At 34.6% G+C, this 27492-nt stretch overlaps 1 protein-coding gene across 10 annotated transcripts in view; it reads left to right on the top strand.

Annotated features, from left to right (window-relative positions):
• Positions 1–27492, top strand: part of TRDN (triadin) — a 376282-nt gene that overhangs the window by 345146 nt on the left and 3644 nt on the right. For 6 of the 10 annotated variants that reach the window (XM_057739762.1, XM_057739763.1, XM_057739760.1 and 3 more), the window contains 3 exons: positions 454–477; positions 23731–23772; positions 25526–25564. In XM_057739762.1, coding sequence (XP_057595745.1) covers positions 454–477; positions 23731–23772; positions 25526–25564 — 105 coding nt within the window. Of the gene's footprint in view, positions 1–453; positions 478–2837; positions 2870–23730; positions 23773–25525; positions 25565–27492 lie in introns of those variants that run through there. The other 4 variants (XM_057739759.1, XM_057739757.1, XM_057739764.1 and 1 more) reach the window with 4 other exon arrangements.

The following is a 27492-nucleotide window of genomic DNA, read 5'->3' as shown; positions in this document are numbered from 1 at the left end:
ATTTATATTTTACAGTCTAATGGATAGCTGTTTGTCTTTATTCATCTCTGAAAGGAAAATAATTCTCAGTAATATAGTTTATGGATTTTGGAAATTTTAAAGCAAATATTTGGATTAATTACATCATACAAAGTAATTTCACTGGAGTTAGGTATAATTACAGTTAAACCAAAACAACTTATCAAAGATCCTGCTGATTTTAGTAAGAGTGTTTAAAAAGCATAAATATGTTACAACATCTGCAATCATTAATAGCTTTTTTTGTTGTTTCACATGAAAGTGATTAAGATATTCAGAGATCCATGTTATCAGGCAACAGAGAGCTACATTGCTTCACTAACTCTTGAACAGTAAGGAAGTCAAAAGATATTAGATACTTTTACTTAGTCTATTGATGTATAATTTCTTTGCATTTTACCTGAGTTAAAGAAGGCTTGTTTTCTTTAATTTTAGCAGAAAAACCTGCAAGAGTATCAAGTAAGTACTGCTTGTATTGATGATAAATTCTCTTTGGCACACAGTATGAAATTCATGAAATATTTATTTTTTAATGTGTTCAGAGATTGTCACTTCATACTAAGCCTTCTGGCAGGAATTTGATAACTTTTCATCTTATTTATGTTGAAACTTAAAAAACAAAACTAAATTATTTGAAATGATAACTTGTAACAAATACCTTATCATGTTCTTGAGCCTAAAGATTAAAGTGATTTGCACTGAATACATGTCTTTTCAGTGATTGAGGTAGAATGGAATAAAATAATCCTGCTTCTGCCTTAAATCCTCAATCACTAAAAATTTGCTATAGAGCAAATATGGTTGAGCTATGATGTTTCCTTTGCTGTTGTTTTCTAATGTTCATTAATTTAATATAACTATATATCTGAGAAGAATACACAGTCAGGAATGGATCTAACCTTGTATATAACATAAACACATCAAACTCTTAGAAAATACTCTCTGAAATACCAAGATCTAGGTATGGATAGCAGCTCAAATTACACAGGATACAACTATAAATTTTCCTATAAATTCTAAAATTCTGAGAAATAGCAAATTTCCTTTCCACATTTCCAGATTTAAGAAGACAAATCTTTTTAAATCAGTGCTATCTAATGCAATATCATGTGAGCCACGTGTGTAGTTTTAAATTTTCAGACACATTAAAAGAGTGAAAAGAAACAGGTGAAAAATATTTTAATAATTTTATTTAATTCCCTCTATATAAATATTATTTCAAAGGGTAATCAATATAGAAGTGTATTGATAGTTACATAATTTTTTATTGAGCCTTTGAAATTGTGTGTGTATTTTACACTTAAGGCACATTTCAGTCTGTACTAGTCACATTTCAATTCCCCACAGCCCAGGTACTGCATTCTGCAGAGCAGATCTCAGTGTTTATTGAGTGCTTCTGCTGTATTCAACATTTAGTGGGTACTGAGGACAATACAAGACAGTCAGTAAAGTTGGTACTTGCCTTATACTCCATTCAAAGTTCTTTGACTGCAAGTAATAGATCCCCACATGGACCTGCTTCAGGCATTTAAGAAAAGGAAAATAATTACAAGGGTACAGGATTGTCTCACTGATACAAGGGCAAAGCTTATATTTGATCCACAGGAAAGCCCTCTGAAACTATCCCACTCTACACCCTTCCCCTACAGCCAAAGGTAGTCAGGACAAACTTCATATAGGAATTAATTCCAGGATTTGTATTTGAAAAATGGTTGGGATTGGGTAATTAGAAAAAGAGGGTGTAAAGAAAAAAAAATCACTTCTCTTGTTTGTTTCTCCCTTACTCTCTCACGCTACTACCACACTCCTAACACTTCTGACACCAAGCAAGTAAGATTGTTTTCACACCAAGAGATTCTCTGTGACACCAGCTAGATGTCCTACAATTCAATTCAATTCTGATACTAACAGTAGTTAGCACATTCTAAGTTAAGTACTCATGAGATTACCTCTCAAATTCAGATGCCAATCAAAAATAGTAAGTCCTTTGATTATCCACAACTTCTGTTCTTCTTGGCTACAAATTAGAGGCTCCCATGACACCCCTCCCTTGGATTAAATTATTTGATAAAACAGATCACAGTACTCAGGGGAACACTTGCTTAGTTTACCAGTTTATTATATAATAAAAGATATGATAAAGGATACAAATGAACAGCCAGATGGAGCGATACATAGGGCAAGATCTGGAAGGGTCCCAAGCACAGGAACTTCTGTTCCTATTGATTTGGGGTGCACCATCCTCCTGACACATAGATGGCTTCAGCAACTCAGAAGCTCCTTGAACCTCGTACTTCTGGGAATTTTTATGGCGGCTTCATCACATAAAATGATCCTATGTGATCACATATGGAGGATCCATCAATCTCTAGCACTGTCCCCTTCCTGGAGGATGGGGAATGGGGCTGAAAGTGTCACACTTCTAATCATGGCTTGGTCTTTCTGATGACAAATCCCTATCTGGAGACTCACCAAGCATTGCCAAATTAGAACAAAAGACTCTCCTGACATCCAGGAAATGCCAAGGTATTTAAGAGCTTTATATCAGGATACAAATTCAGAGCAAAACCCAATATATATATATATATATATATTTTTTTTTTTTTCGTATTATTTCACAGTGGGTGACCAAGCATAGTATATAGAGGCAATCAAAGGAAGAGTTGGCTGGAGTTGAGTGCTTGTGTTTTTTTTTTTTTTAATTTTTAATGAAATATAGTTGATTTACAGTGTTGAGTTAGTTTCAGGTATAGATTAAAGTGATTCAGTTTTATATACATATATACATTCTTTTCTTTTAACATTGTCTTCCATTATAGGTTATTGAGTACAGTTCCCTGTGCTATACAGTAGGTCCTTATTGGTTATCTATTTTATATATAGCAGTGTGTATATTTTAATCCCAAACTCCTAATTTATTCCTCGCCCCCTTTCCCCTTCGGTAACCATAAATTTGTTTTGTATGTCTGTGAGTCTATGAGTCTGTTTCTGTTTTGTAAATAAGTTCATTTGTAACCTTTTTTTAGATTCCACATATAAGCGATATCATGTGATATTTGTCTTTCTCTGTCTGGCTTACTTCACTTAGTATGATAATCTCTAGGTCTAGCCATGTTGCTGCAAATAGCGTTAGTTCATTCTTTTTTATGGTTGGGTAATATTCCATTGTATATGTGTAGCACATATTCTTTATCCACTTATCTATTGATGAACATTTAGGCTTTTTCCATTCTTGGCTATTGTAAATAGTGCTGCAGTGAACATTGGGGTGCATGTATCTCTTTGAATTATGTTTTTCTCCTGATATATGCCCAGGAGTGGGATTGCAGGATCATATGGTAGCTCTATTTTTAGTTTTTTAAGGAAACTCCATACTGTTCTCCATAGTGGCTGTACCAATTTACATTGCCATCAACAGTGTAGGAGGATTCCCTTTGCTCCACACTCTCTCCAGCATTTATTGTTTGTAGACATTTTGATCATGGCCTTTCTGACTGGTATGAGGTGATACCTCATTGTAGTTTTGATTTGCATTTCTCTGATAATCAGTGATGTTGTGCACCTTTTCATGTGTTTGTTGGCCACATGTATATCTTCTTGGAGAAATGTCTTTTTAGATATTCTGCCCATTTTTTGATTGGGTTTTTTGTTTTTTTGATATTGAGCTGTATGTATATTTTGTTTGTATATTTTGGAGATTAATCCATTGTCAGCCTCATCATTTGCAAATAATTTCTCCCATTCTGTAGGTTGTCTTTTTGTTTTGTTTATGGTTTCCTTTGCTGTGCAAAAGCTTTTAAGTTTACTTAGGTCCAATTTGTTTATTTTTGTTTTTATTTCCATTACTCTAGGAGAAGGATCCAAAAAGGTATTGCTGAGATTTATGTCAAAGAGTGTTCTGCCTATGTTTTCCTCCAGGGGTTTTGTAGTATCTGGTCTTACGCTTAGGTCTTTAATCCATTTTGAGTTTATTTTTGTGTATGGTGTTAGAAAATATTCTAATTTCATTCTTTTACATGTTGCTGTTCAGTTTTCCCAGCACCACTTATTAGAGAGACTGTCTTTTCTCCATTGTATATTCTTGCTTCCTTTGTGGTAGATTAATTGACCATATGTGTGTGGGTTTATTTCTAGGCTTCCTATCTTGTTCCACTGATGTCTATTTCTATTTTTTGTGCCAGTACTATACTGTTTTGATTACTATATCTTTGTAGTATAGTCGGAAGTCAAGGAGCCTGATTCTTCCAGCTCCATTTTTCTTTCTCAAGATTGCCTTGGCTTGTATTAAAAAGTAGTGAAAAGTAAGGACATGCAGGGTGAAATTATGAGGTAGAGAACCTGCAGGCCAAAGGACTTTAGACTTATTGCTGTAGAAGGCTATGTTTATTTTATAAAAGGAGTGAAATGTGAAAGAATTGTAGGAAAGTCTAACCTCACAAGAATAGTAGTAATAGAAGTAGTAAGAATAAGAGTAGTAACTGAAAAGAGAAAGGTGTGAGGAAGAAAGTATATTGCTTCTAATGGACAATAAGATATAAATGTCCAGGGCATCATGAAATGATACATTTTAATAAGTTGGTTTCTGAGTACATGAAAATTATATTTTATAGCACATATTCTTATCATGTCTTTTCAGAGGCAATTATCAAAAAACTGCTTCAGATACTTATCAAATAGAATATAATAAAGATAATTTAAACTAAAAACCCATTTTTTTAACCCCTTTCAACATTATGTAATTTTTCTTTTGTCAGACTTCTTGTTTATTTTTCAGTTATTATTTGTCTTTAACTAAAAGGAGATTCATGAAATAGTCTCTGCTTTGAGCCTATTGAGCCCTTCCAACCACACTCTCCACCCTAGTGCCTGTATCTCTTGTCTTCTCAGGTCCTCCGCCTCTGATAAGTCATTTTTTCTGCTTTGGTGCTAGAGGCACAGAGACCATAATTCATTCCCAGGTATTTTGGCAGGGATGAGGGAGATTGTTAATAAAAAGACTGATGTAAAAGAGAGGGGCAGTATTTCTTTGTGAATTTTCATGGCTTGATCTGATTGAAATTCTTTTCCTCTTTCCCTATTGGTGTCCATTCGTTTGTTCTTTATATCAACGTTTCTATTTCTGCTTTGTGTACAGGTTCATCAGTACCATTTTTCTAGATTTCCACATATATGCGTTAATATATGATATTTGTTTTTCTCTTTCTGACTTACTTCACTCTGTATGACAGTCTCTAGGTCCATCCACATCTCTGCAAATGGCATAATTTCATTCCTCCTTACGGATGAGTAGTATTCCATTGCATATATGTACCACATCTCCTTTATCCATTCCTTTGTTAATGGACATTTAGGTTGCATCCATGTCCTGGCTATTGTAAATAGTGCTGCAATGAACATTAGGATGCATGTATCTTTTGGAATTATGATTTTCTCTGGGTATATGCCCAAGAGTGGAATCGCTGGGTCATATGGTAATTCTATTTTTAACCATCCCAATGGACTGGATTCTCAAATATATGGGGTTTTATTATGGGTATAAAAAATAATCAGCAGTGCAATAACATCTCTATTACATGAGTGAAAGCACATTGCGAAATCAAATTTTCCATGATTTACAGACTACTATGGTTTAATCAATACTTGTTTTCGTGGGTTTACTTTTTCAAAGGATGTAGCTTTCTAACTTCTAGTAATTTAATTTTCATTTTGTATTCTTTCTTCATATATACAGTAAATATGTAATGAACCTTTCCACAGAGTTTGAAGAAAGACACCAAGAGGCGTGAGATTGTATATTTAAGATATATTACCTTAAAATTAAAAGCAAAACAAATATTCTCATTCGTGAATTTTAAATGGTGCAACCATGTCTTACTGATATTAATATTTTGTCTTTGGAAAACTTTTACTTTGAAAAAAAATTTTGTACACCTTAAGACATCATTCCCCAGGAACTTGCTAATGGGCAAAACATGATATAAAACAAAGGAATGAGAAAATACATTATTAAGAAGCAAATGGTGCCAAGGGAAGGCTTTTACCTAGAATAGTTTCAAGGCTCTTAACATAGCTGAGATACTGACAATATATTTATAGTAGTGGATATTGGGATATCAAGGAAAAGGATTTTATAGGAATCCATATTCTTTTTTTTCTTTTTTTTTAAAGTTATGTAAATTTTCTTTTCTTTTATTGTATTTTTTAAATTAATTTTTAAGATCTTTATTGGAATATAATTGCTTTACACTCTTGCACCAGCTCTTGAGGTACACCAAAGTGAATCAGCTGTATTTATACACATATCCCCATATCCCCTCCCTCCCGTGACTCCCTCCTGCTCTCCCTGTCCTGGCACTCTAAGGCATCACCCATCATCGAGTTGATCTCCCTTTGTTATACAGCAATTTCCCACTAGCTATCTATTTTACAGTTGGTAGTGTATATACGTCTATGCTACTCTCTCACTTCGTCCCAGCTTCCCCTTCACCCCCCGCCCCCCCAACCCCGTGTCCTCCAGTCCATTCTCTACATCCTCATCCTTATTCTTGCCCTGTCACTGAGTTCATCAGTACCATATTTTTAGATTCCGTATATATGAGTTAGCATATGGTATTTGTTTTTCTCTTTCTGGCTTACTTCACTCTGTATGACAGACTCTAGGTCTATTCACATCATTACATATAGCTCCATCTCATTTCTTTGTATAGCTGAGTAATATTCCATTGTATATATGTGCCACATCTTCTTTATCCATTCATTTGTTGATGGGCATTTAAGTTAATTCCATATCCTGGCTGTTGTAAATAGTGCTGCAATGAACATTATGGTACATGTTTCTTTTTGGATTATGGTTTTCTCTGGGTATATGCCCAGTAGTGGGATTACTGGATCATATGGTAGTTCTATTTTTAGTGTTTTAAGAAACCTCCAAACTGTTAGAAATCCATAGTTCTTTTATTCTTAGTGTCTAATAGTCAACATTTAGGTAAAGCTAGATTGGCTTGCCTCTCAAAATGAGTATTTTAAAAGGAGTGGTGTAGTAAGAACATTTCTTGAAATGATTCTATGCGGAAATTTAACTTTGACATCTTTTTCTGTAACATTTTTCTCTGATCGAATGTAGTGAGGATTTTACTGTTAGCACCTCACCAAAATTATCTGCATAGACAGGTTTGGATCATTATAAAGTCTCTGAGATCTAATTTTGATATCAAAATAATGAATTTAATGTTTTAAGGCTATACTGATAAAATTTAATCTTTTATAGAAGTTGATTATTTTTTAATAAAACTTCAACAAACCCAGCAGAGGACTAGCCAGGATTTCCATTTTTTAGACATCTCCCTTTGTAGCTTACATTTGTAATCTGCTTGTTAATGCTTTCTAACTTTTAAAATACTCATTCACCTTTTGGTTCTGCATTTTTTTCTTCTTGTATAAATTTGGTAAATTAATAAGTAATTTGCATCAATATTAAAGTATGGTGGATATTTTAGATGTCAAATTCAGCTACCATGGAAATTTGTCTGAAAGTTAAATAAGCACAGGTAAAATTAAATAAAGTTTCTATGGATATAGATGCTAATAGTCTTTTCCCTGATTTAGATGTTTGATATTTCTTAGGTTAAGGACTTCTTTTAAAAGATTATAATTAAACATAACTGAAGTATACCATTTGTCATTAATAAAAGCATAACCTGATGTTTATTGATTATATGTCCCTGGGTTGAAAATTTTTAAGAATTTCAGAAAGCCAGAATTTTCTAATAAGCATGTTATTGCCATTAGAAAGAAGGTTTCACTTTTTCAGACAATCATGAAACTATTAATGAGTCAGTGAATTATAAAATGATAATCTAGTGGCTAAAATAACTGATTCTCTTTAATTCTTAAATACAGAGAGTATGCTTTGCTTTATGTTGATATTATCTGTAATTCCCTGTTATAAACAATTAAAATAATGATCTTTTCTAAAGAGATCAAATCCAACCTAAAGTCCTATAAGAGTTAATTCATGACTAAATCAAATTATCAATATTTATGTTATCTCAGACTAATTAAGTTGCTAATAAAAAATAACATGCAATTAACTAATGGTGGCATATCAACACCTTAACTTTCAAATAAGTGAATCAATTTTGTTACTAGACAACATTTGCCAGTCACATTTCTAGCACTGCATGAGAAAACTTAATAATGTGGTTAAGATGCAGTTACAGAAAGTCTTGAAACATTGTTTGCTTAATTTTGTAGAATAAGTTTGAGTGGTGTTATTAATGCCAGTTATATATTGTTATACATTAAATTCATTTGCTTAATATTGACCCAAATGTTTCCCCCAAAATAAATTGCAGACAGTTAAATGACTATTAAATTTCTGTGGTCTGTTAAAATTGACCATTTTTTAAAAAAGGTATCTCCACTGATTTAAATAAGTAATGATTTTTATAATTGCCTTTTTCATTGTTTAAACCAGTGAGATGGATTATATACTTAAAAACAGAGAGAGGGTGATTCAGCCATTCTCTGAGCTGCTCCAGATACTGAGGGCCTACAGGCACACCAGGGCTGGACCCACGCCGAGTTCCAGACACACCTGAGGTAACAGCGCCACTTGTGGGTTCCAACTGTGCTATTTGCCTTCCTGGAAAATCCCGCACTCAACAAACCTTGGGTGACCACCATGTTAAGAAGAAGAAAAAAAACTGCCATATTTGAGCTGCCCTTTGGAGAGGTCCACATGGCAAAGAACTGAGGGGAGCCTCTTGTACACAGTCCTTGAGGGAATGAGGCCTTCAGTCCAAAAGCTCTCGAAGAATGACATCCTGCCTGCAACCATATAGGAGCTTGCAAGCAGATCCTCCCCCAGTGGAGCCTTCACATCTGACACCTGGGAAGATTTGAATGAGTTTTAAGAAGGAAGAACCTCAGGCCAAACACCCAGTGGGACAGGAACACAAACCCATCCATCCAAACTGGGGGGAAAATGAGACAACAAAAAAGTGTCACAGATGAAGGAAAAAGGTAAAAATACACAAGACCAAATAAATGAAGAGGAAATAGGAAAATTGCCTGAAAAAGAATTCAGAGTAATGATAGGAAAGATGATCCAAAATCTCAATAACAAAATACAGAAAATAAAAGAAACAGTTAATAAGGACTCAGAGGAACTAAAGAGCAAACAAACAGTAATAGATAACAAAATAACCAAAATTAAAAATACTCTAGATGGTATGAACAGCAGAATAACTGAGGCAGAAGAATGAATAAGTGAGTTGGAAGATAGAAAGGGGGAAATAACTGCCACAGAGCAGGAAAGAGAAAAAAGAACAAAAAGAATAGAAGACAGTCTCAGAGACCTTGGTGACAACATTAAGTGCACCAACATTCGAATCATAGGCATCCCAGAAGAAGAAGAAAAAAAGAAAGGGGCTGAGAAAATATTCGAAGATGTTATAGTGGAAAACTTCCCCAGCATGGGAAAGGAAATAATTAATCAAGTCCAAGAAGCACAGAGAGTCCCATACAGAATAAACCCAAGGAGAAATACACCAAGGCACATCTTAATGAAACTAATGAAAATGAAACACAAAGAAAAAATATTAAAAGCAGCAAGAGAAAAGCAACAAATAACATATAAGGGAAAACCCATAAGGATAACAGCTGACCTTTTTGCAGAAATTCTGCAGGCCAGAAGGGAATGGCAGGATATACTGAAAGTCCTGAAAGAAAAGAAGCTACAGCCAAGAATACACTACCCAGCAAGAATCTCATCCAGATTTGGTGGAGAAATCAAAAGTTGTACAGAAAAGCAAGTTAAGAGAATTCAGCACCACCAAACCAGCCTTACAACAATGGCTAAAGGAATCTTTCTAAGTATGAAACACAAGAGAAGGAAAAGACCTACAAAAACAAACCCAAAACAATTAAGAAAATGGTAATAGAAACACACATGTCAATAATCACCTTAAATGTAAATGGATTAAATGCTCCAACCAAAAGACACAGACTGGCTGAATGGATACAAAAACAAGACCCTTACATATGCTGTCTACAAGAAACCCACTTCAGACCAAGGGACACATATAGACTAAAAGTAAGGGGATGGAAAAAGATGTTCTATGCAAATGGAAGTCAAAAGAAAGCTGAAGTAGCAATACTCATATCAGACAAATTAGACTTGAAAGTAAAAACCATTACAAGAGACAAGGAAGGACACTACACAATGATCAAGGGATCAATCCAAGAAGGACATATGACAATGGTAAATATCTATGCACCCAACATAGGAGCACCTCAATACATAAGGCAAATGCTAACAGCTATAAAAGGGGACATTGACAGTAACACAATAATAGTGGGACACTTGACCACCCCACTTACATCAATGGACAGGTCATCCAAACAGAAAATAAATAAGGACACACAAGCTTTAAAGGACACATTAGACCATCTCGACTTAATTGATATTTATAGGACATTCCATCCAAAAACGACAGACTACACTTTCTTCTCAAGTGCACACGGAATATTTTCTAGCATAGATCACATCTTGGGTCACAAATCAAGCCTTGGTAAATTCAAAAAAATTGAAATCGTATCAAGCATTTTCTCTTACCACAATCCCATGAGACTAGATATCAATTACCTGAAGAAAACTGTAAAAAATACAAACACATGGAGGCTAAACAATACGCTATTAAACAACCAAGAAATCACTGAAGAAATCAAAGAGGAAATCAAAAAATACCTAGAAACAAATGAGAGTGAAAACACATCCCAAAACCTATGGGATGCTGCAAAAGCAGGTCTAAGAGGGAAGTTTATAGCAATACAGTCCTACCTCAAGAAACAAGAAAAATCTCGAATAAACAACCTAACCTCACACCTAAAACAATTAGAGAAAGAAGAACAAAAAAACCCCAAAGTGAGCAGGAGGAAAGAAATCATAAAGATCAGAGCAGAAATAAATGAAAAAGAAAGGAAGGAAGCAATAGCAAAGATCAATAAACTAAAAGCAGGTTCTTTGAGAAGATAAACAAAATTGATAAACCATTAGCCAGACTCATCAAGAAAAAAAGGGAGAAGAGGCAAATCAACAGAATTAGAAATGAAAAAGGAGAACTAACAACGGACAGCACAGAAATACAGAAGATCATGAGAGACTACTACAAGCAACTATATGCCAATAAATTGGATAACCTGGAAGAAATGGATACATGCTTAGAAAAATACAATCTTCCAAGACTGAACCAGGGAGACATAGAAACTATGAACACACCAATCACAAGTAAGGAAATGGAGACTGTGATTACAAATCTCCCAACAAAGAAAAGCCCAGGGCCAGATGGATTCACAGGCAAATTCTATCAAATACTTAGAGAAGAGCTAACACCTATCCTTCTCAAACTCTTCCAAAATATTGCAGAAGGCGGAGCACTCCCAAACTCATTCTACGAGGCCACCATCACCCTGATACCAAAACCAGGTAAAGATATCACAAAAAAAAGAACATTATAGGCCAATATCACTGATGAATATATATGCAAAAGTCCTCAACAAAATACTAGCTAACAGAATCCAACAGCACATTAAAAAGATCATACACCATGATCAAGTGGGGTTTATCCCTGGGATGCAAGGATTATTCAATATATGCAAATCAATCAATGTGATACATCATATTAACAAACTGAAGGATAAAAAACATATGATCATTTCAATAGATGCAGAAAAAGCTTTTGACAAAGTTCAACTTCCATTTATGATAAAAGCTCTCCAGAAAATGGGCATAGAAGAAATTACCTCAACAAAATAAAAGCCATATATGAGAAATCAAAAGCCAACATCGTTCTAAATGGTGAAAAACTGAAAGAATTCCCTCTAAGAACTGGAACAAGACAAGGGTGCCCACTCTTACCTTTATTATTCAACAGAATTTTGGAAGTTTGAGCCATAGCAATCAGAGAGGCAAATGAAATAAAAGGAATCCAAATTGGAAAAGAAGTAAAATTGTCACTCTTTGCAGATGACATGTTATTATATGCAGAAAACCCTAAAGATTCTACCAGAAAATTGCTAGCACTAATTGGTGTATTTAGTAAAGTAGCAGGATATAAAATTAATGCACTGAAATCTCTTGCGTTCCTATACAGTAACAACGAAAGATCAGAAAGAGTAATTAAGGAAACTCTCCCATTTACCATTGCAAGAAAAAGAATAAAATACCTAGGAATAAACCTGCCTAAGGAGGCAAAAGACCTGTATGCAGAAAATTATAAGACACTGATGAAAGAAGTCAAAGATGATACAAACAGATGGAGGAATATACCATGTTCTTGGATTGGAAGAATCAATATTGTAAAAATGACTATCTTACCCAAAGCAATTTACAGATTCAATGCAATCCCTATCAAATTACTAATGGCATTTTTCACAGAACTAGAACAAGAAATCTTATGATTTGTATGGAAACACAAAAGACCTCAAATAGCCAAAGCAATCTTGAGAAGGAAAGACAGTTTGTGGAATCAGGCTTCCTGACTTCAAACTATACTGGAAGGCTACAGTGGTCAAGACAGTATGGTACTGGCACAAAAATAGAAAGGAAGATCAATGGAATAGAATAGAGAACTCAGAAGTAAGCCCAAACACATATGGGCACCTTATCTTTGACAAAGGAGGCACGAATATACAATGGAAAAAGAACATCCTCTTCAATAAGTGGTGCTGGGAAAATTGGACAGCAACATGGAAAAGAATGACATTAGAACACTTCATAACACCATACACAAAAACAAACTCAAAATGGATTAAAGACCTAAATGTAAGGCCAGACACCTTAAAACTCCTAGAGGAAAACATAGGCAGAACATTCTATGACGAACATCAATGCAAGATCCTTTTTGACCCACCTCCTAGAATCATGGAAATAAAATCAAGAATAAACAAATGGGACCTAATGAAACTTCAAAGCTTTCGCACAGCAAAAGAAACCATAAACAAGACGAGAAGACAACCCTCAGAATGGGAGAAAATACTTGCCAATGGAGCAATGGACAAAGATTAATCTCCAATATATACAAGCAGCTCATGCAGCTTAATACCAAAAAAGCAAATAACCCAATCCACGAATGGGCAGAAGACCGAAATAGACATTTCTCCAAAGAAGACATACAGATAACTAACAAACACACAAAAAGATGCTCGACATCACTAATCATTAGAGAAATGCAAGTCAAAGCTGCAGTGAGATATCACCTCACACTGGTCAGAATAGCCATCATCAAAAAATCTAGAAACAACAAATGTTGTTCCATAAAAAGGAACAAAATTGAACTATATGTAATGAGGTGGATGGACCTAGGGACTGTGATACAGAGCGAAGTAAGCCAGAAAGAGAAAAACAAATACCGTATGCTAACTCATGTATATGGAATCTGAAGAAATGGTACTGATGAACCCAGTGATAGGGCAAGAATAAGGATGCAGATGCAGAAAATTGACTGGAAGACACGGGGTTGGGGTGGTGGGGGGCAAAGGGGAAGCTGGGACGAAGTGGGAGAGTAGCATAGAGATAGATACACTACCAACTGTAAAATAGATAGCTAGTGGGAAATTGCTGTATAACAAAGGGAGAGCAACTCGATGATGGGTGATGCCTGAGAGGGTGGAGACAGGGAGGGAGGGGAGGAATTCCAGGAGGGAGCGGATATGGGGATATGTGTATAAATACAGCTGATTCACTTTGGTGTACTTCAAAAACTGGTACAAGAATGTAAAGCAATTATATTCCAATAAAGAGCTTAAAAAAAAAAAAAACAGAAAGAGGGAAAAAGGATCTTCCCAGTTCTGAAATATTAAATAATTCCTCAGGAAATGAAGATTTAACAAGAGAGATGATTATTATTTTCTGTAATTTATCTTTGCATACAAATTAATATTAGAATTTGACTTTTTTTTTCTTCTCTACAAACTCAAATTGTTCCATGTGTTTGCTTTTTAAAAGTATTTTATTTGATATCTTACATAAACAAAATAACATATAAGTATATTTTTAAAAAATAGATATTGTTAATATAAATAATGTGGCTTTACCTTTGGACCCTCTCCATCCCATCTCTTGATTCCTGGCAGAGGTAACTAATACACTGAATTTTATTTTTTCAATTCTTTTAATTTTTTTCCTATGTTTATTGCATGTTCATTTATATATCACCTTGTAAGACATATTCTGAGGTTTTTTACTTAATCTTATGCTTCTCAGATTCATCAGTGTTTCTGTGTAGCTATAGTTAATTCATTTTCACTGCTGTATAGAATAGTAATTTGTGAATAAACACATTTTAATCTATTCTACTATTGATGGATATTTTCTTTGATTTTGATTTTTTTGTGATCATTTTTAAACCTTAATATGTATGCATATTTTATTAATCTCTACTTTTTCTACACATATTGCAAGCAATAAATTTTCCTTTAAGTGCTATTGCAACAGCATCTCCCAAGCTTTTATATACAGTATTTCATTATCATTCAGTTTTAAGTATTCCTTGATTCCATTATAATTGTTTAATTAGTATATTACATGGATGTTTTAGAATTTTAAATACTTTAAAATTTCCAAACCTATGGGAATTAAAAAGATTATCCTTTTTTAATCAACTTCTAACTTAATTGTGTATTGGTCAGAGAAAATGGTGTATTTTTTGAAATGTGTTGAGCTCTTATCTTATGAACTAATATATTATCTGCTTTAGTAGATATTCCATATATCATTGAGAATAATGTGTATTTTCTAATGGTTGGAAGCACAATTCTATATCCATTGAGTTGTATGTGTTTTTCAATTACTCTGTATATTCATAATTTTTTGAATATTTGAAGTAGCAATAATGAAAAACTGTATTGAAATCTCCTACTATGATGGAAAGTTATCAGTTTATCTTTACAGTTTTTTCAATTTTTATGTTAGGAGTTGTTTTATAAGTTTTATAGTAGTTTATGTCTTTCTGGTGAACTGAATATTCACCTTTATATAATAACTTCTATATTCCATATAGGGATCTTTTTTTAAGTGTAGTATGTCTGATATTATAATTATTACAGCTTTTTTGTTAGTATTTTATAAGAAATTTTTAAATGAATGTTTACTTTATGCTTTTCCATAACATTGTTTTAAATACTGTATGTCCCAAGTAAATAACATAAAATTAAATTTTATTCTGTACTGTGTCCAGTACAATGAACTTTATTTTTCATCTGATGAATTTAGACTACTTCCATTTGTTGCAATTATTAATATTTTAGGTCTGGTTGTTACATCTTTTTGCTTAATATCTCTCATGCTCTCTCAATGCTTCCTTATGTTATGACTTGTCTTTTACAAATTGAGAGCTTTTTCCTTTTAAATGTGTTTTTATTATTCTATTTTTTAGCCTCTACTGGTCTGGAAATAGTACACACTATTTCTATTACCTTCGTCATTGCCCTTGGAATTTAACTATGTACACTTAAGAAAATAAAATTACTATGAAACATTCTCTTCTAAACAAGAGAAGGATGTCAATACCTTTAAATTTCATTAAATCTAATCCTAATTTACATGCTAATTTTGTTCAATACTTTTAGTTCTAACCTTTAAAACTACATGAATGTCAGATTTTGTTAGTATTATTTTCTCAATCAATATGTGTCTGCCTTTACCCACATGTTTACCAGAGTCATTGCTCTCTACTTCATTTGCATCTCTGACTTTCTTTTGCCGTCCTACTTCTTCCAGGAGCATCTTCTTTAGAAGTGCATTAAGCAAAACCTGTATCAGTGGAAAACATTCTTCATTTTTATTTCTCTGACAATGTCTTTAAGTCATCCTCATTCCTTCTGCTAGGCATATGTCTAGGTCACCAGTTACATTCTTTGAGAATTTTAGTGTATTATTCCACTGTCTTGTTTTCTCTTCTTCTACTGAGGTAGGGGAATTCTGTTGTCAGTTGAATTGTCATTCCTTCCTCTATGATTTATCTTTTCTTTCTGGCTTCTTTAAATATTTTCTCTTTGCCTTTTATCTGCTGCAGTTTCACTGTAGTTTATTGGAATAAGAGCTTTTTTTTTATTGTGAAGTGCTTCCAGGACACATTTTTTTCTTTTACCAATTCAAGGGATTCATAGTCATTGTTTCTTCAAATATTGTGTCTTCATTTATTTTCTTCTGCTGATTAAGTGTTTGTTAGGTATATGTATTATTTCTTCTCTCTTAGCGTCTCCTTGTGTCTCTATGCCATATTTAGTGTATTTGATCAGTTCTATCAAATATTCAAATATAATTTCTTGAGCCCTATATTATTTTAACTAACCCAATGAGTTTTTATATAATTTATATTTTTATTATAAATGGTTATTTTTCAAATCTTATTTGTTATTTTCACAATCTCCTGTTGCTTGTCCTTATTTATAAATTCATATTTTATTTCTTAAACATCTCATACATATTAAATTTTGAATATGAAAATATCAATATTTGAAGTACTTTGTGATACAAATTTGTTGTTTGTTGTTTCTTCAGACTCTCACTCATGATGGTCTCTTCTTTTCTGTGTTTGAGATTTTGATTATGGGATCACATTTTTTTCTTTCCCTCAATTTTAATCTGACCTTATCTTTCTTTGTCTCTATCGTCATCCCTGTCCTGCTCAACTTTATTCCACCCCTTGCAGTCTCTTACCATTTGAGGGGTCCTGTCTTGGGAGTCAGCACTAGCTCATCAGTTCCCCAAGGTATTAGGGTACCTGATGACACCAGTACTCAGACCTCATGGTGAACCCTTTATGCTTACCTGCTAATGACTGGGCAAAATCCCTCTCAGTTTCAGCTGATGATTGCAAATTGTTCTGACTCACTTTTCAGAAAATACCTGTTGGCTGTAGGAGGGTTCCCAGTTTTCGGGTCTCTCAGAATCCCCATTGTTTCCTTCTGCTTCCTCTTCTGCAAACACTGATACCTGGTGTGTTTTTGACTATCCAATTGTCCCCATCCACAAATATTTTACGGTTCATTTCATTTTGTAATAAATATTGTCCATGGCTTTTGCTATCTGATTTTATGGTGGGATTTGGAGGAGATTTAAATACTGTATTGCTGCTATCTTCTCAGAAACCCCTGGGACAGTTATATTTTCATCCCGATTCCTGACATAAAAAGGAATTGTAGCCCCTGCAACCCCACTTTGTTCCTTGCACACTTAGTTTTTGAGTTCCAGGCTTCATACAATCCCTTGTCCTCAGGATGACCTCACCTTTCATGTATCAGCAGCCTTGTTTTCCCCCTTCCTGAGGCTGGAGGGAGAATTCCGTTTGGAGGTTTCCTTTACCGCCTCTGAGTCCAGCACTGCAACAAAAGGTGTGATTTTGCAGTTGTTGTTTTTGTCTACCATATTATCAGAAGTATAAGTGCCTAACAGTTTTTTTTAATGTCACCCACAAATCTTGTTTTAACCAAGATTCATGCCTTACTTTTCTAAATTAAAAAGTAAAATATCTGATAGCCTAGTTTCAGACAACTGTATAATGCTAAATTTGTTATTAAAATTTTAGACAGTCTTAATCATAGAATCCTCAATTTAATCTTCTTTCAAACCAAACTATCCTCATCCTCAGTTAATACATACAGACACAAACATTTGAAAAAGGAAAACATACCTTCTTGTAGTACATAGATGAAAATTTAATTCATAAAATGACTGACTCTTGTTTTGTTGGAGGCCCTTTGCTGAAATGGAATATTGTTGGAGGTCACTTGCTGGGATGGAATCTTGATGGATACTAACATCAGTGTAGCTTTTGTTAAAAACAAATTAGCAATGAATACATGGTAGAAATACAAAAGTCATCACAGGGTAGTGGCTGATAACAGGGAGACTGGCCTCGGATGGGTTTCCCATCATGATGGAAAAGCTTGGGCAAATTGCTTAACATCTTTATGCTAAGTAGCCTTATTTTTCTTAATGTGAATAATGATAATAAAATTAACTCACCAAATTTTTTGGAAGATTAAATAAGATAAAATAGATTGTAAGTGATTGGTGCGTAGTAAGTGATCATTGATTGCTATCTATCAGGACAGTGAGGATAATGATGGTGATGGTAGTAAAGGATTACTTCCCTCATTAGAGGCTGGCTTTGCTTATAAGCTTTTGTGTCAAAATGGATAAAACAATGACATAAAATAATAATTTAAAAATCTCAGGGACTTCCCTGGTAGTCCAGTGGGTAAGATCCTGCACTTCCAGTGCAAGGGGCCTGGGTTCGATCCCTGGTCGGGAACTAGATCTCCATGCCACAGCTAAGACCTGGTGCAGCCGAAATAAATAAACAAATAAATATTTATTTAAAAAATCTCACTTATTTTGAGGCAGACTGAAAACAATCCTACTTTTTTAGAAAGTGTGATTAAATTCATGGAGATTTTGATTCAGGAGAAAAAAAAAACGGAGCAGTTACTTTTGGCAGAAGCCTTCTCAATAGGTACTAGCTACTGTGCTCACCCCCTGTGATCACTCCTTCTGCTAGACCCCAGAGGAAGTCTGTGTATAAGGCATATTTGGTGAAATGTTTGTCACTGTCCATTATTAGTCCTTGGGTACCAGCAATGTGGCCTCATTCATTTGTTGGTGATGTTAAGTTGTTCTGACATTGCCCTCAAGACAGTTGTGTCTTATCCTTAGAGTGACAGGACAGACACTCGGAAAGGATTGCATACGTTTATTGAATACCCTTGGCTTCACCGTGTGCAAAATTCCAAATGTGAACTGTCTCTGCATACTTTATTATTCCCTGTGGTCAGGTCCAAGAATCTGTGGATATTGCTCAGTGTAGCAGTTAATTTTCTTTAAAATTCCGGATCATTTTAAATAATTGCATGTATAGAAGGAGCATTTCCCACTTGATAGCTAAAATAAACTGGCTGTCAACCTGAACTACTATAGATTCTTAGGTTGTCTTGAAAAAACATAAACTCTTTGAATATAATATCCTATCAAGATATTTACACATAATCTAGCAAATCAGTTGAGAAAATAAATTGGAGCTTTCAGTATTTCTGCAGGCATGGGGTGATGCAGTGAAGCAGATAAAGTAAGAAGAGTGAGGAAGAATACAAAAATCCATGCTAAGTTACTTTTGTGTCTGTGCCTAAGGATCCCAGATGCTTACCTATGAGTATTTCTTGAAACTCTGCACAAATCAGAATAGACTGCCAGTAGAAATAAACATGCAGTAACTGCTGGTACACACACATACATTATTTAGGTAGTTTTTATTTATTTATCCTGTTTGCTAAAAGTATGCGGAGCAGACTGGGCACTACGTAGGAAAATGCTATCTGTAAAAATAAGAAAAATAAATTTGACAATATGCCATCAACGTGGGTTCTTTAAAATTTTCCTTCTCTCCAAATTACAATCTCTTTTAGTCTTTTCCCTCTTTGACCCACCATTACCACCTCATGCTCAGGTAAAGAAGCATTGCTTCTCTCATGATTTATCACTCCATAGTCCTCCTTGACTCCATCCTTTCTTGCCTCCCCTGATCTTGCTCCCTCAATCCCGCATCTTCAGTTCTCACTCTAAGAGATCCTCTTCCCCCTGCTGACAAGTATGATTCAGATGATTCCCTTGTATAAAATGTCTCTTACCATTTCTGTTCCTGAAGCTCTTGTGCTTTTGTTCCACTTTCATTTACAACCACACTTCTGAACTGTTTCCTACCAATTCTTTACCACCTCTTCAGGCTTTAACTCCATGCAGTATGAATATTAACCCTAACAGTTTCTTGAAATAGTGCTCCTAAACCTCAGCCCAGACTTCCAAATTGCAAACCTTAATTACTTTTTCTCACTTCTCCCTCATTCTCAACCTCTCTGATGCATTCAACTTTGTTGGTCTCCATGCAGACAAACACCTATCACCTTTCTGAAATCCTATCGTGTTCTCTCTTTTTGATCCATGGCTGGAGATCAGGCTTGTAGATCCACAACAACTTTCAAGCAAAGGTCAGAGAGAACTGGGTTTATTTTTTTTTAGTACATTACACTTGCACAAAATAATACACATGCACATAAGTGTTGGAATAAACGCATGTGAGATGAGGCAGACTGTGGAATTGGGAAAAGGATAAACTCTCTCAGTTAATGAAAATATACAAACACCACTTGAAATAAAATCTAAGCCTCTCTATCATGATCATTTATTACTTTCATAAACCAATAGCTCTTAAAACCCTGTGTCTATAGTTCCAGTTCAGCAAGTATAGTTATAGTTATACAAATGTCAGACCATAACACCAACATGTTCAAAAGATCTAAATTGTAGCCACACAGACAAGAACTCCCATCTGTTCAATGACTCTGTTACAGTGGACACATCATCTTTGGATGTGAGGGTGTATTCCCTGATATTTATGGCTCCTTTGGAATCTAAGTTTCTATGTAGGTACAGGATGGAGGCTACAATTTGAAAGTCAAGATAATACATTTTTTATTCTTCCTTGTTTGGAATATGATTGCCTGTATTGCTTCTAGTGGTTGGGCAAACAGAACAGATATTATACTTTCCTCTTCACTATCATCACCGTTTCTGAAGACAACTAGCTAAGTCTTCTATTCATTCACACTTAAGGAGGACAGATTGTTGACAGGGCAGAGGGGCACGCTTAGAGGAACACTGTTTCAACTCTGCTGTGTGCAAGTGCATGGCTCATGTGTAATTTTGACTCTGTCTGAGCCTGCAAGCAGATAATTGTTGAGCAACAGAATGCACAGGTTCTGGAATCAGAGAGTACTGAGTTTAGAAGGCCATTCTCAAGCAGTAGAATGGCATAGTGGTTAACAACACAGTCTCTGGAACCCAAGTGCCTGAGTCTGAATCCTGATTTCCTCACTTACTAGCTCTGGGAACTTGGCTTTCTAGACTTCAATTATCCCTTCTGCAAAATAGTAACCTCCTCACAGATTTGCTGAGGAGGTAAAATATGTTACTATTTGTGCTTAGAGCAGTGGCTGGCACATTATAGGTGTGCTCTTTGTGAAATAAATATAAATCCTCATTCAAGTCACTCTGATCCAGGCAGGTTGGGATTTGTGCTCTAGCCCTGCCATCCACTCATTTTATGACCTTGGGCAGAACTTAACCCATCTCTGCTCCATCTATACAGGAAGTATAATATAAGGGCACCTACCTCAGAGAGGTGTTGTAGGGATTGAATGTGCTAGTACATGTGAAATTATGTAATAGGACCCAGCAGGTGGTAAGTGTTAAGAAATATTAACTATTATTATGTCTCAACTCTCCCAATTTTGTCCATTAACTCAGTGCATGTCAATTCTAAATTTTTCAAGACATCTAGCCTTCTCTGTCTTGCTTCCTTCTAGACATTGCAGTTTCATGACTGGCCCACACCTGAACGCATAGAAAGCCAAACTTTTCACAGTCTCCAAATAATGAGTGCCTCTTAGGTTTTCCTCATTGCTGGGAATGGCACCGCTGTCTTCCTCCAGACTTGCATGACAGATGTAGTCATCTGTTGCACTCACACATGCTCAATTCTATTTAACTCTACACACACAGCCTCGTTTACACTCAACTTCTTCAGTAACTCCTAGCTTCAGAAATCATGGTTTCTAATGTTGACTATTAAAATCCATTCCCAGTTTATTTCTCTGAATCCATTCTCTCATGCTACAGTCCTGTTATTTTTACTAAGTACATCTAAAATATTATTTCTCTCTTTGAAAAACCTTCACTTGCCGTGACGTTAAGTAGAGACAATTCAACCTGACCTATAAAGACCTTGCATGTGACAATCCTACCAACCTTTCCCGATGTGGTTCTCCTGCCCTAGCTCAGCATTTCCTGTGCTCCTCATAATATCCTCTGTCCTTTGCTAGATCTAGTCTTTCTTTATATGGTTGCCTTCACTTTAAACTTGCCATCTCCTTTAGTCAACATTCCCTCTGTATTATACAGAACTCATTTCAAATTGCATTTCCTTTATAAAACATTTTTTTGACTCCCAAAAAAGCAAGTCATTCCTTAAAATTCCCCTGCACATTTTGATACTTCTTTTATATTAATGACTGTATCCATTCAGAGTCAAGTATTTTATCCAAACCACTACTTACTCAATCAAGGCACAAGTTACAAGACTAAATGGACTTAGTGCCTTTTTTCTTTCTTTGTATTCTGAGCAGTGACAATCACATGGATTATTCCTAGGTCTGTAAATTCCCATTACTGTTAAGTTGTTTACACAAAGATTGCATCTCTACAGCAACTGCCCTAGGCTTACAGTTTACCTTGTGCCTCTGTTCTTCTGGTTAGCCTGAGCAATGTGATTCCGTTCTTGTCAGCTTTTATTACCTGTAGCTAGTTTACTCTGGATCAGAATACTGATTTTGGGAAAGAGAAGAAGCTAAGGTTTTTATTTTATCCATATTTATTTCCCCAGGGGTAACAAATAGATCCAGAGAATAGGTGCCTTAGTTTTAAGTGTGTTATTACCTACAAAAATAAAATATATATTCCTTGTTTAAGGACCTTGCATCATTTTAATTTTGTAAACATCCTCCATAGAAATTAACAGATTTTTACTACACAATTAAATATATTATTATTTGAGTCATCTAAGAGCTCTAATATCTTTAAAAAACATAAGTAATATGTTACTTAAAATATCATGTAAACATTTATACCATTCCTTTATTGTAATTGTTGATAGGACAGTTTAAGACCACTTAATCCAGTATTTAATTGAGTTATACTTGTATTTAAATATTTTTAAAACTAATCAGGTTGACACTTTAATAATTCACCATAAAAAATGCTAGTAATCTTGTTTCTTTTTCCCATTTTGTTCTTTTAAATAGTAACATCTCTTCCTGAAGGTCACATTTCTTCCCTATTAGAGAAAATTTGCATTCTAGCCTATTTTATCCCTTTTCTATCTATTTATGGACAGCTGGTATGCAAAATCTGAAAAAGTAATACAAAACTGACCCTCTTTCCAAGAATTACAAGTGCTAAAAAATTGATATAAAAGTTTAAAGATCATTTAATTATATTGTATTAGAATGACCTCTGACTTAAAATTACTGCCACTTTATTCTTTATTCCACTATGTACCTTTTAAGCAGACTGCACAAAAGACCAAGCGATATACATACTGCACCTGAAGAATCATTGTTTACATATTTGAGCTTCTGGTCAACTTTTAATGCCTTTTCATTGCCTTTATAATTGCCAGAAATCAGTTGGCTAGTAAAATACGTGGGTGGAGATTTTCCTCTTGATCTACCATATGTGTATGAATTTATTTATCTCAAATTCCCTAAATTCCAAAAGCGACTGTGGTTTGGGGAAGCAGTTGTAGGAGTCAGAGGAAGACAGGCATGTTTGGGAGGGCCCCCGCAGCCTTCCTGCCCTCCCAGACTCTGCTGGCCTGTTGACCACAGTCCTGGCACAGCATCTATTTCCTCCCCACCCTCTGTGCAAGTCATAGAAGTTGCCTTATTAGTCAGAAAGTTCTTGTTCGTAGAGACGCTTCAGGCTGAGTTTATAGATTAAGAGATCCTCTATCTCTTAAAAACCTTTAAATACAATATTCCCTCTTTGGGAAATCTGAGAAATAGATCATGAATGATATTTCTTTCTTTACTCTCTAGGAGAGGATACTGAAGCTGTACCAGCTTCAATGAAAGCTAAAGGTAAGATTGTTATCTTCAGTTCACTACGAGTTTTCTCTTAAGTTGTAATATTTTTTTTCTGTTTTATTTCACTATTCTTGATCTGGTTCTCAGCTTTGTCTAAGCAACGTTTAGATGGTAGACTTATTTGTAAGCAAACAGCTTTTATACATTATTTGGAAAAATATAGATATATACATATATAAAAATCTATATGTCTATATATATATATATATATACATATATCTCCATATACTGAAGGCTATGCTGAAGGCTAACTGGACACTGATTTATTTACAAGTAATTACTAAATAATTTGTTGGCCAGTCTGCTTACAAGAGCAATATTTCAAGCAATATTTCACCAAGGATTGGGGGGGATGTAATTTGACAGCAGGAGGACCACATAAATGTTCAAATATGAGATTGACATGTTTATTAAGAAAAATTGAGATAACTTGCCTATACTAGCAACAATAGCAAAGAAAAAAAAGATGGAAGGATGGAAGGAAAGAAGGGAAGGAGGGAGGAAGGAAAACAGATCTCAAACCTTAGAAAAATTTGCTACAACCAGATACATGACCTTAGGTGAGTATTTCCAGAACTAAATTTCTTCATCTGTATTGTAAGGTTTTCAACTAATTTAATTTAATGCATTTTTTCCTAAAGGGTTTCCTGGCTTCCTAGTTTGACTTGTTATATGATAGATATTTTCTGTTCTGCTTCCTGACTTGCCTGTGGGCAATGAGTTTGCCTAAGAGGCGTTCTTGTCATCAAAATACAAGTTTTGTGGCAGTGTCTAGAATTAATTAACAGCGTGAAAAATAGCACTTTGAGAAAAGACACAAGAGAATAGTTTTCTGATTCTTATAAACTGATCAACGCTGTCTTAAGATATTTATGAATACTAAAATGTTTAAATTTTTTTAAAAATTGAATTAAGAACAATAACTCTTAATATGTTGTTTTTTTTTTTTTTTACTTCTAGACCATAGCTTCTCAAACAATTTATACACAAATCATTTGGAAATCTTGTTAAAACGAAATAAGTTGAGGTTGGAGACCAAGAATGGTGTTTGTATCAGTTTCCCAAGTGATGCTGAAATTACTAATACATGGATCACACTTTGAGAAGGAAGTTTTTTTAACTCATTTAGAATTTGATGAAATCTAAAACCTACCTTAGATGAAACACACACACACACATGCATACACTCATATCTTAACATTTCAGAGTTTTACGGGAAACTCGTGAGTGTTCATCTGTGGACACCAGTTAAGAACTTCTAAACTGGGAAAAGGGGTTCAAATGGATAGTGTCAAATTAGCCTTCATTAGATATATACATGGTGCATATCACTCCAGCAAAACTCACAAATTTAAAATTATTTTGACTAAAGCGTTTGTTTCATAGCCAGATCTCATCCTTATCATATTATAACTCTGAGCATCAAAGACCTCTTCTAAGAAAGGAATGGGTGTCAGCTAGCTCTCCACTAACATCAGGACCAGTTTCAATCTGAACAGTTGCCTGTAGCATTTCCCATTCTTTTCTTTCATTGCCACCTGTTCTATTCCTGGCTCTTACCTACTAAATTTTGCTGTTAAAGACTGAACAGAATCTGAATCAGAACCTAGAGTATATTATAAGGAGGCAAATAGCCCCTGTTTCTTTCATATTGTGCACCTTTTTAGACATTTTTCAGGTCCCTACATATTTGTATAGTTGCTGTGAATGTACAAATTATTTACTTTCATATTTTTGTATCAACTAGAAGAAGCTGAAGAAGTATCTTCCACAAAGAAGCAAAAAAGTAAGTTTTTTTAAAAAAAGATTAAAACTACTAAGGCATTCTGTAGCTGGTACATATAAACTGAAACTTTAGACTCTCTTAAGAAGACTGATATTAGAAGAAGAAGATCTTTAGCATAGTCATGAAGAATAACATTAAAGTAGGTCACTTATATTTCAAAGAGAAGTTCTGCACTTTTTGTGTCAGGCAAGAGACACGTATTTGGAGGAATTACAAAGTAATGACTGAAGTGGCATTTATTGCAAACCATTCTACACATCTCTGATCCTGAGCACTCTAACTGAATCTGTGCTTAAATGTGTGTTACTGTCTACTGTATAAAAAGACAGCTGAAGTGATATGCTGAAATTTTTATATAAAAAAGAAAAAAATGTAGAAATAGATCTCAGCATTTCAATTGCCTAGAAACTCATTGTAAGAATGAAAGTTCTTTTTGATTTTTCTCGGTATATGGTTGGCCTTTAATATTCAATCTTTGGGATGGTTGATTTTAGACTGCAATCAATATTCAAGTGCAGTTACAAAATTCAATGTCCAAGATTCTCATTACTCCAGTACTCACAAATTAAGTACATTTTTCTTCAGATGGTAAAGCAATACATGCTGAATTCACATATGCATAATAGTCATTGCTAGGCAGACTAAAGGAAGCAATTTTTTAAAATAGGTATAACCTAAGTTTGATTCACATAATGCTTTTAAAGTAAAGAATAGACATTTATCTGAGGAAATGATGTCAATAATGTTCTCTGGCTTCTGCAGTGTTTCTTAAATGTATTTCTGAAGGAAATTACAAAAATGCTCTCTATAATAGCAAATACTTCCTATTCTGTATTAAAGCTCGAATCATTGAACAAATATTAAGTGCCTACTATGTTCTAAGCACTGTTTAGATGCTGGGGCTACTGCAACAGATAAGAGAGAGACTCATAATAACCCTTCGTATAATCAGGTGTGTGAAATACAAAGAAATAAGCAGCCTTAATACTTTCAGATATGGTTGCAAAATCCATAAAGTCAATCTGGGCATGTTTCTGATTTATATAGCAATGCTTTCCCAGTTGTTAACCTACTCATAACAAATTGGGGCTATATCACATAACGCTCAAAATCTCTTATTTCATAAATAAATATTAAAACATAATAAGATAGGTGGATTATATTAATGTCAATTTTCTGGTTGGAATATCTTTAGTTTTGCAAAGGTGTTACCTTTGGGGAACACTAGGTGAAGGATATGTGGGTTTTCTCTGCATTATTTCTTACAACTGAATGTGACTCTACAGTGATTTCAAAATAAAAAGTTTAGAAGTAAATAAATAAAATAATTTCATTATTCTAGTAAAAGAAAAGTACCAAGTATTTTAAGTTCTTTTGGGGAATTTACTGTAGCAAAACAATATTTTCTATTTTCATCTCACGATGAAGCAGTTCTGTAGCTTGATATTCATGAGCCTTTTATATAAGATCTAGAATATGCAGCTATGATATTTTCATTAATAACTATTTGACATCAATAAAATAAATGTCAGAACAGTGCCTACAGATGAGAAGTTTCAGTTGGAAGGCGGTCTGTCATTGACGGACTCTTCCCCTTTTAGTGCTGGTACTGCCCTTCTTCCTTAATGCAGGCTCAGCTTTACTGCCATGCTTCTCTGTAGCCTGTCCAACCCCCAAGCTCCCACAACCTTGGCGGTGAGGGGGGGGGGGTTGTGTTACTGCCTCTGTTTGAAGCTACACAAAATAGAAAACAATTCTGGATGAGACAGAGTGGAAAGGAGAAGAGCTAAATTCAAGATTTCTCCAAACTCTTTTCATCACTGAAAACCCAATGATTAAAGTCAGCTGACATCATGGGTGATGAAATCAGAATAATCCCTTGTTGCTTCCCTCAGCTTCTTTGTACCCACATTTTGCTTTATTCCACT

This window comes from Hippopotamus amphibius, chromosome 6 (genome assembly GCF_030028045.1).
Source record: "Hippopotamus amphibius kiboko isolate mHipAmp2 chromosome 6, mHipAmp2.hap2, whole genome shotgun sequence".
NCBI classification, from domain to species: Eukaryota; Metazoa; Chordata; class Mammalia; order Artiodactyla; family Hippopotamidae; genus Hippopotamus; species Hippopotamus amphibius.
This window is presented reverse-complemented; position numbering and strand designations above follow the sequence as displayed.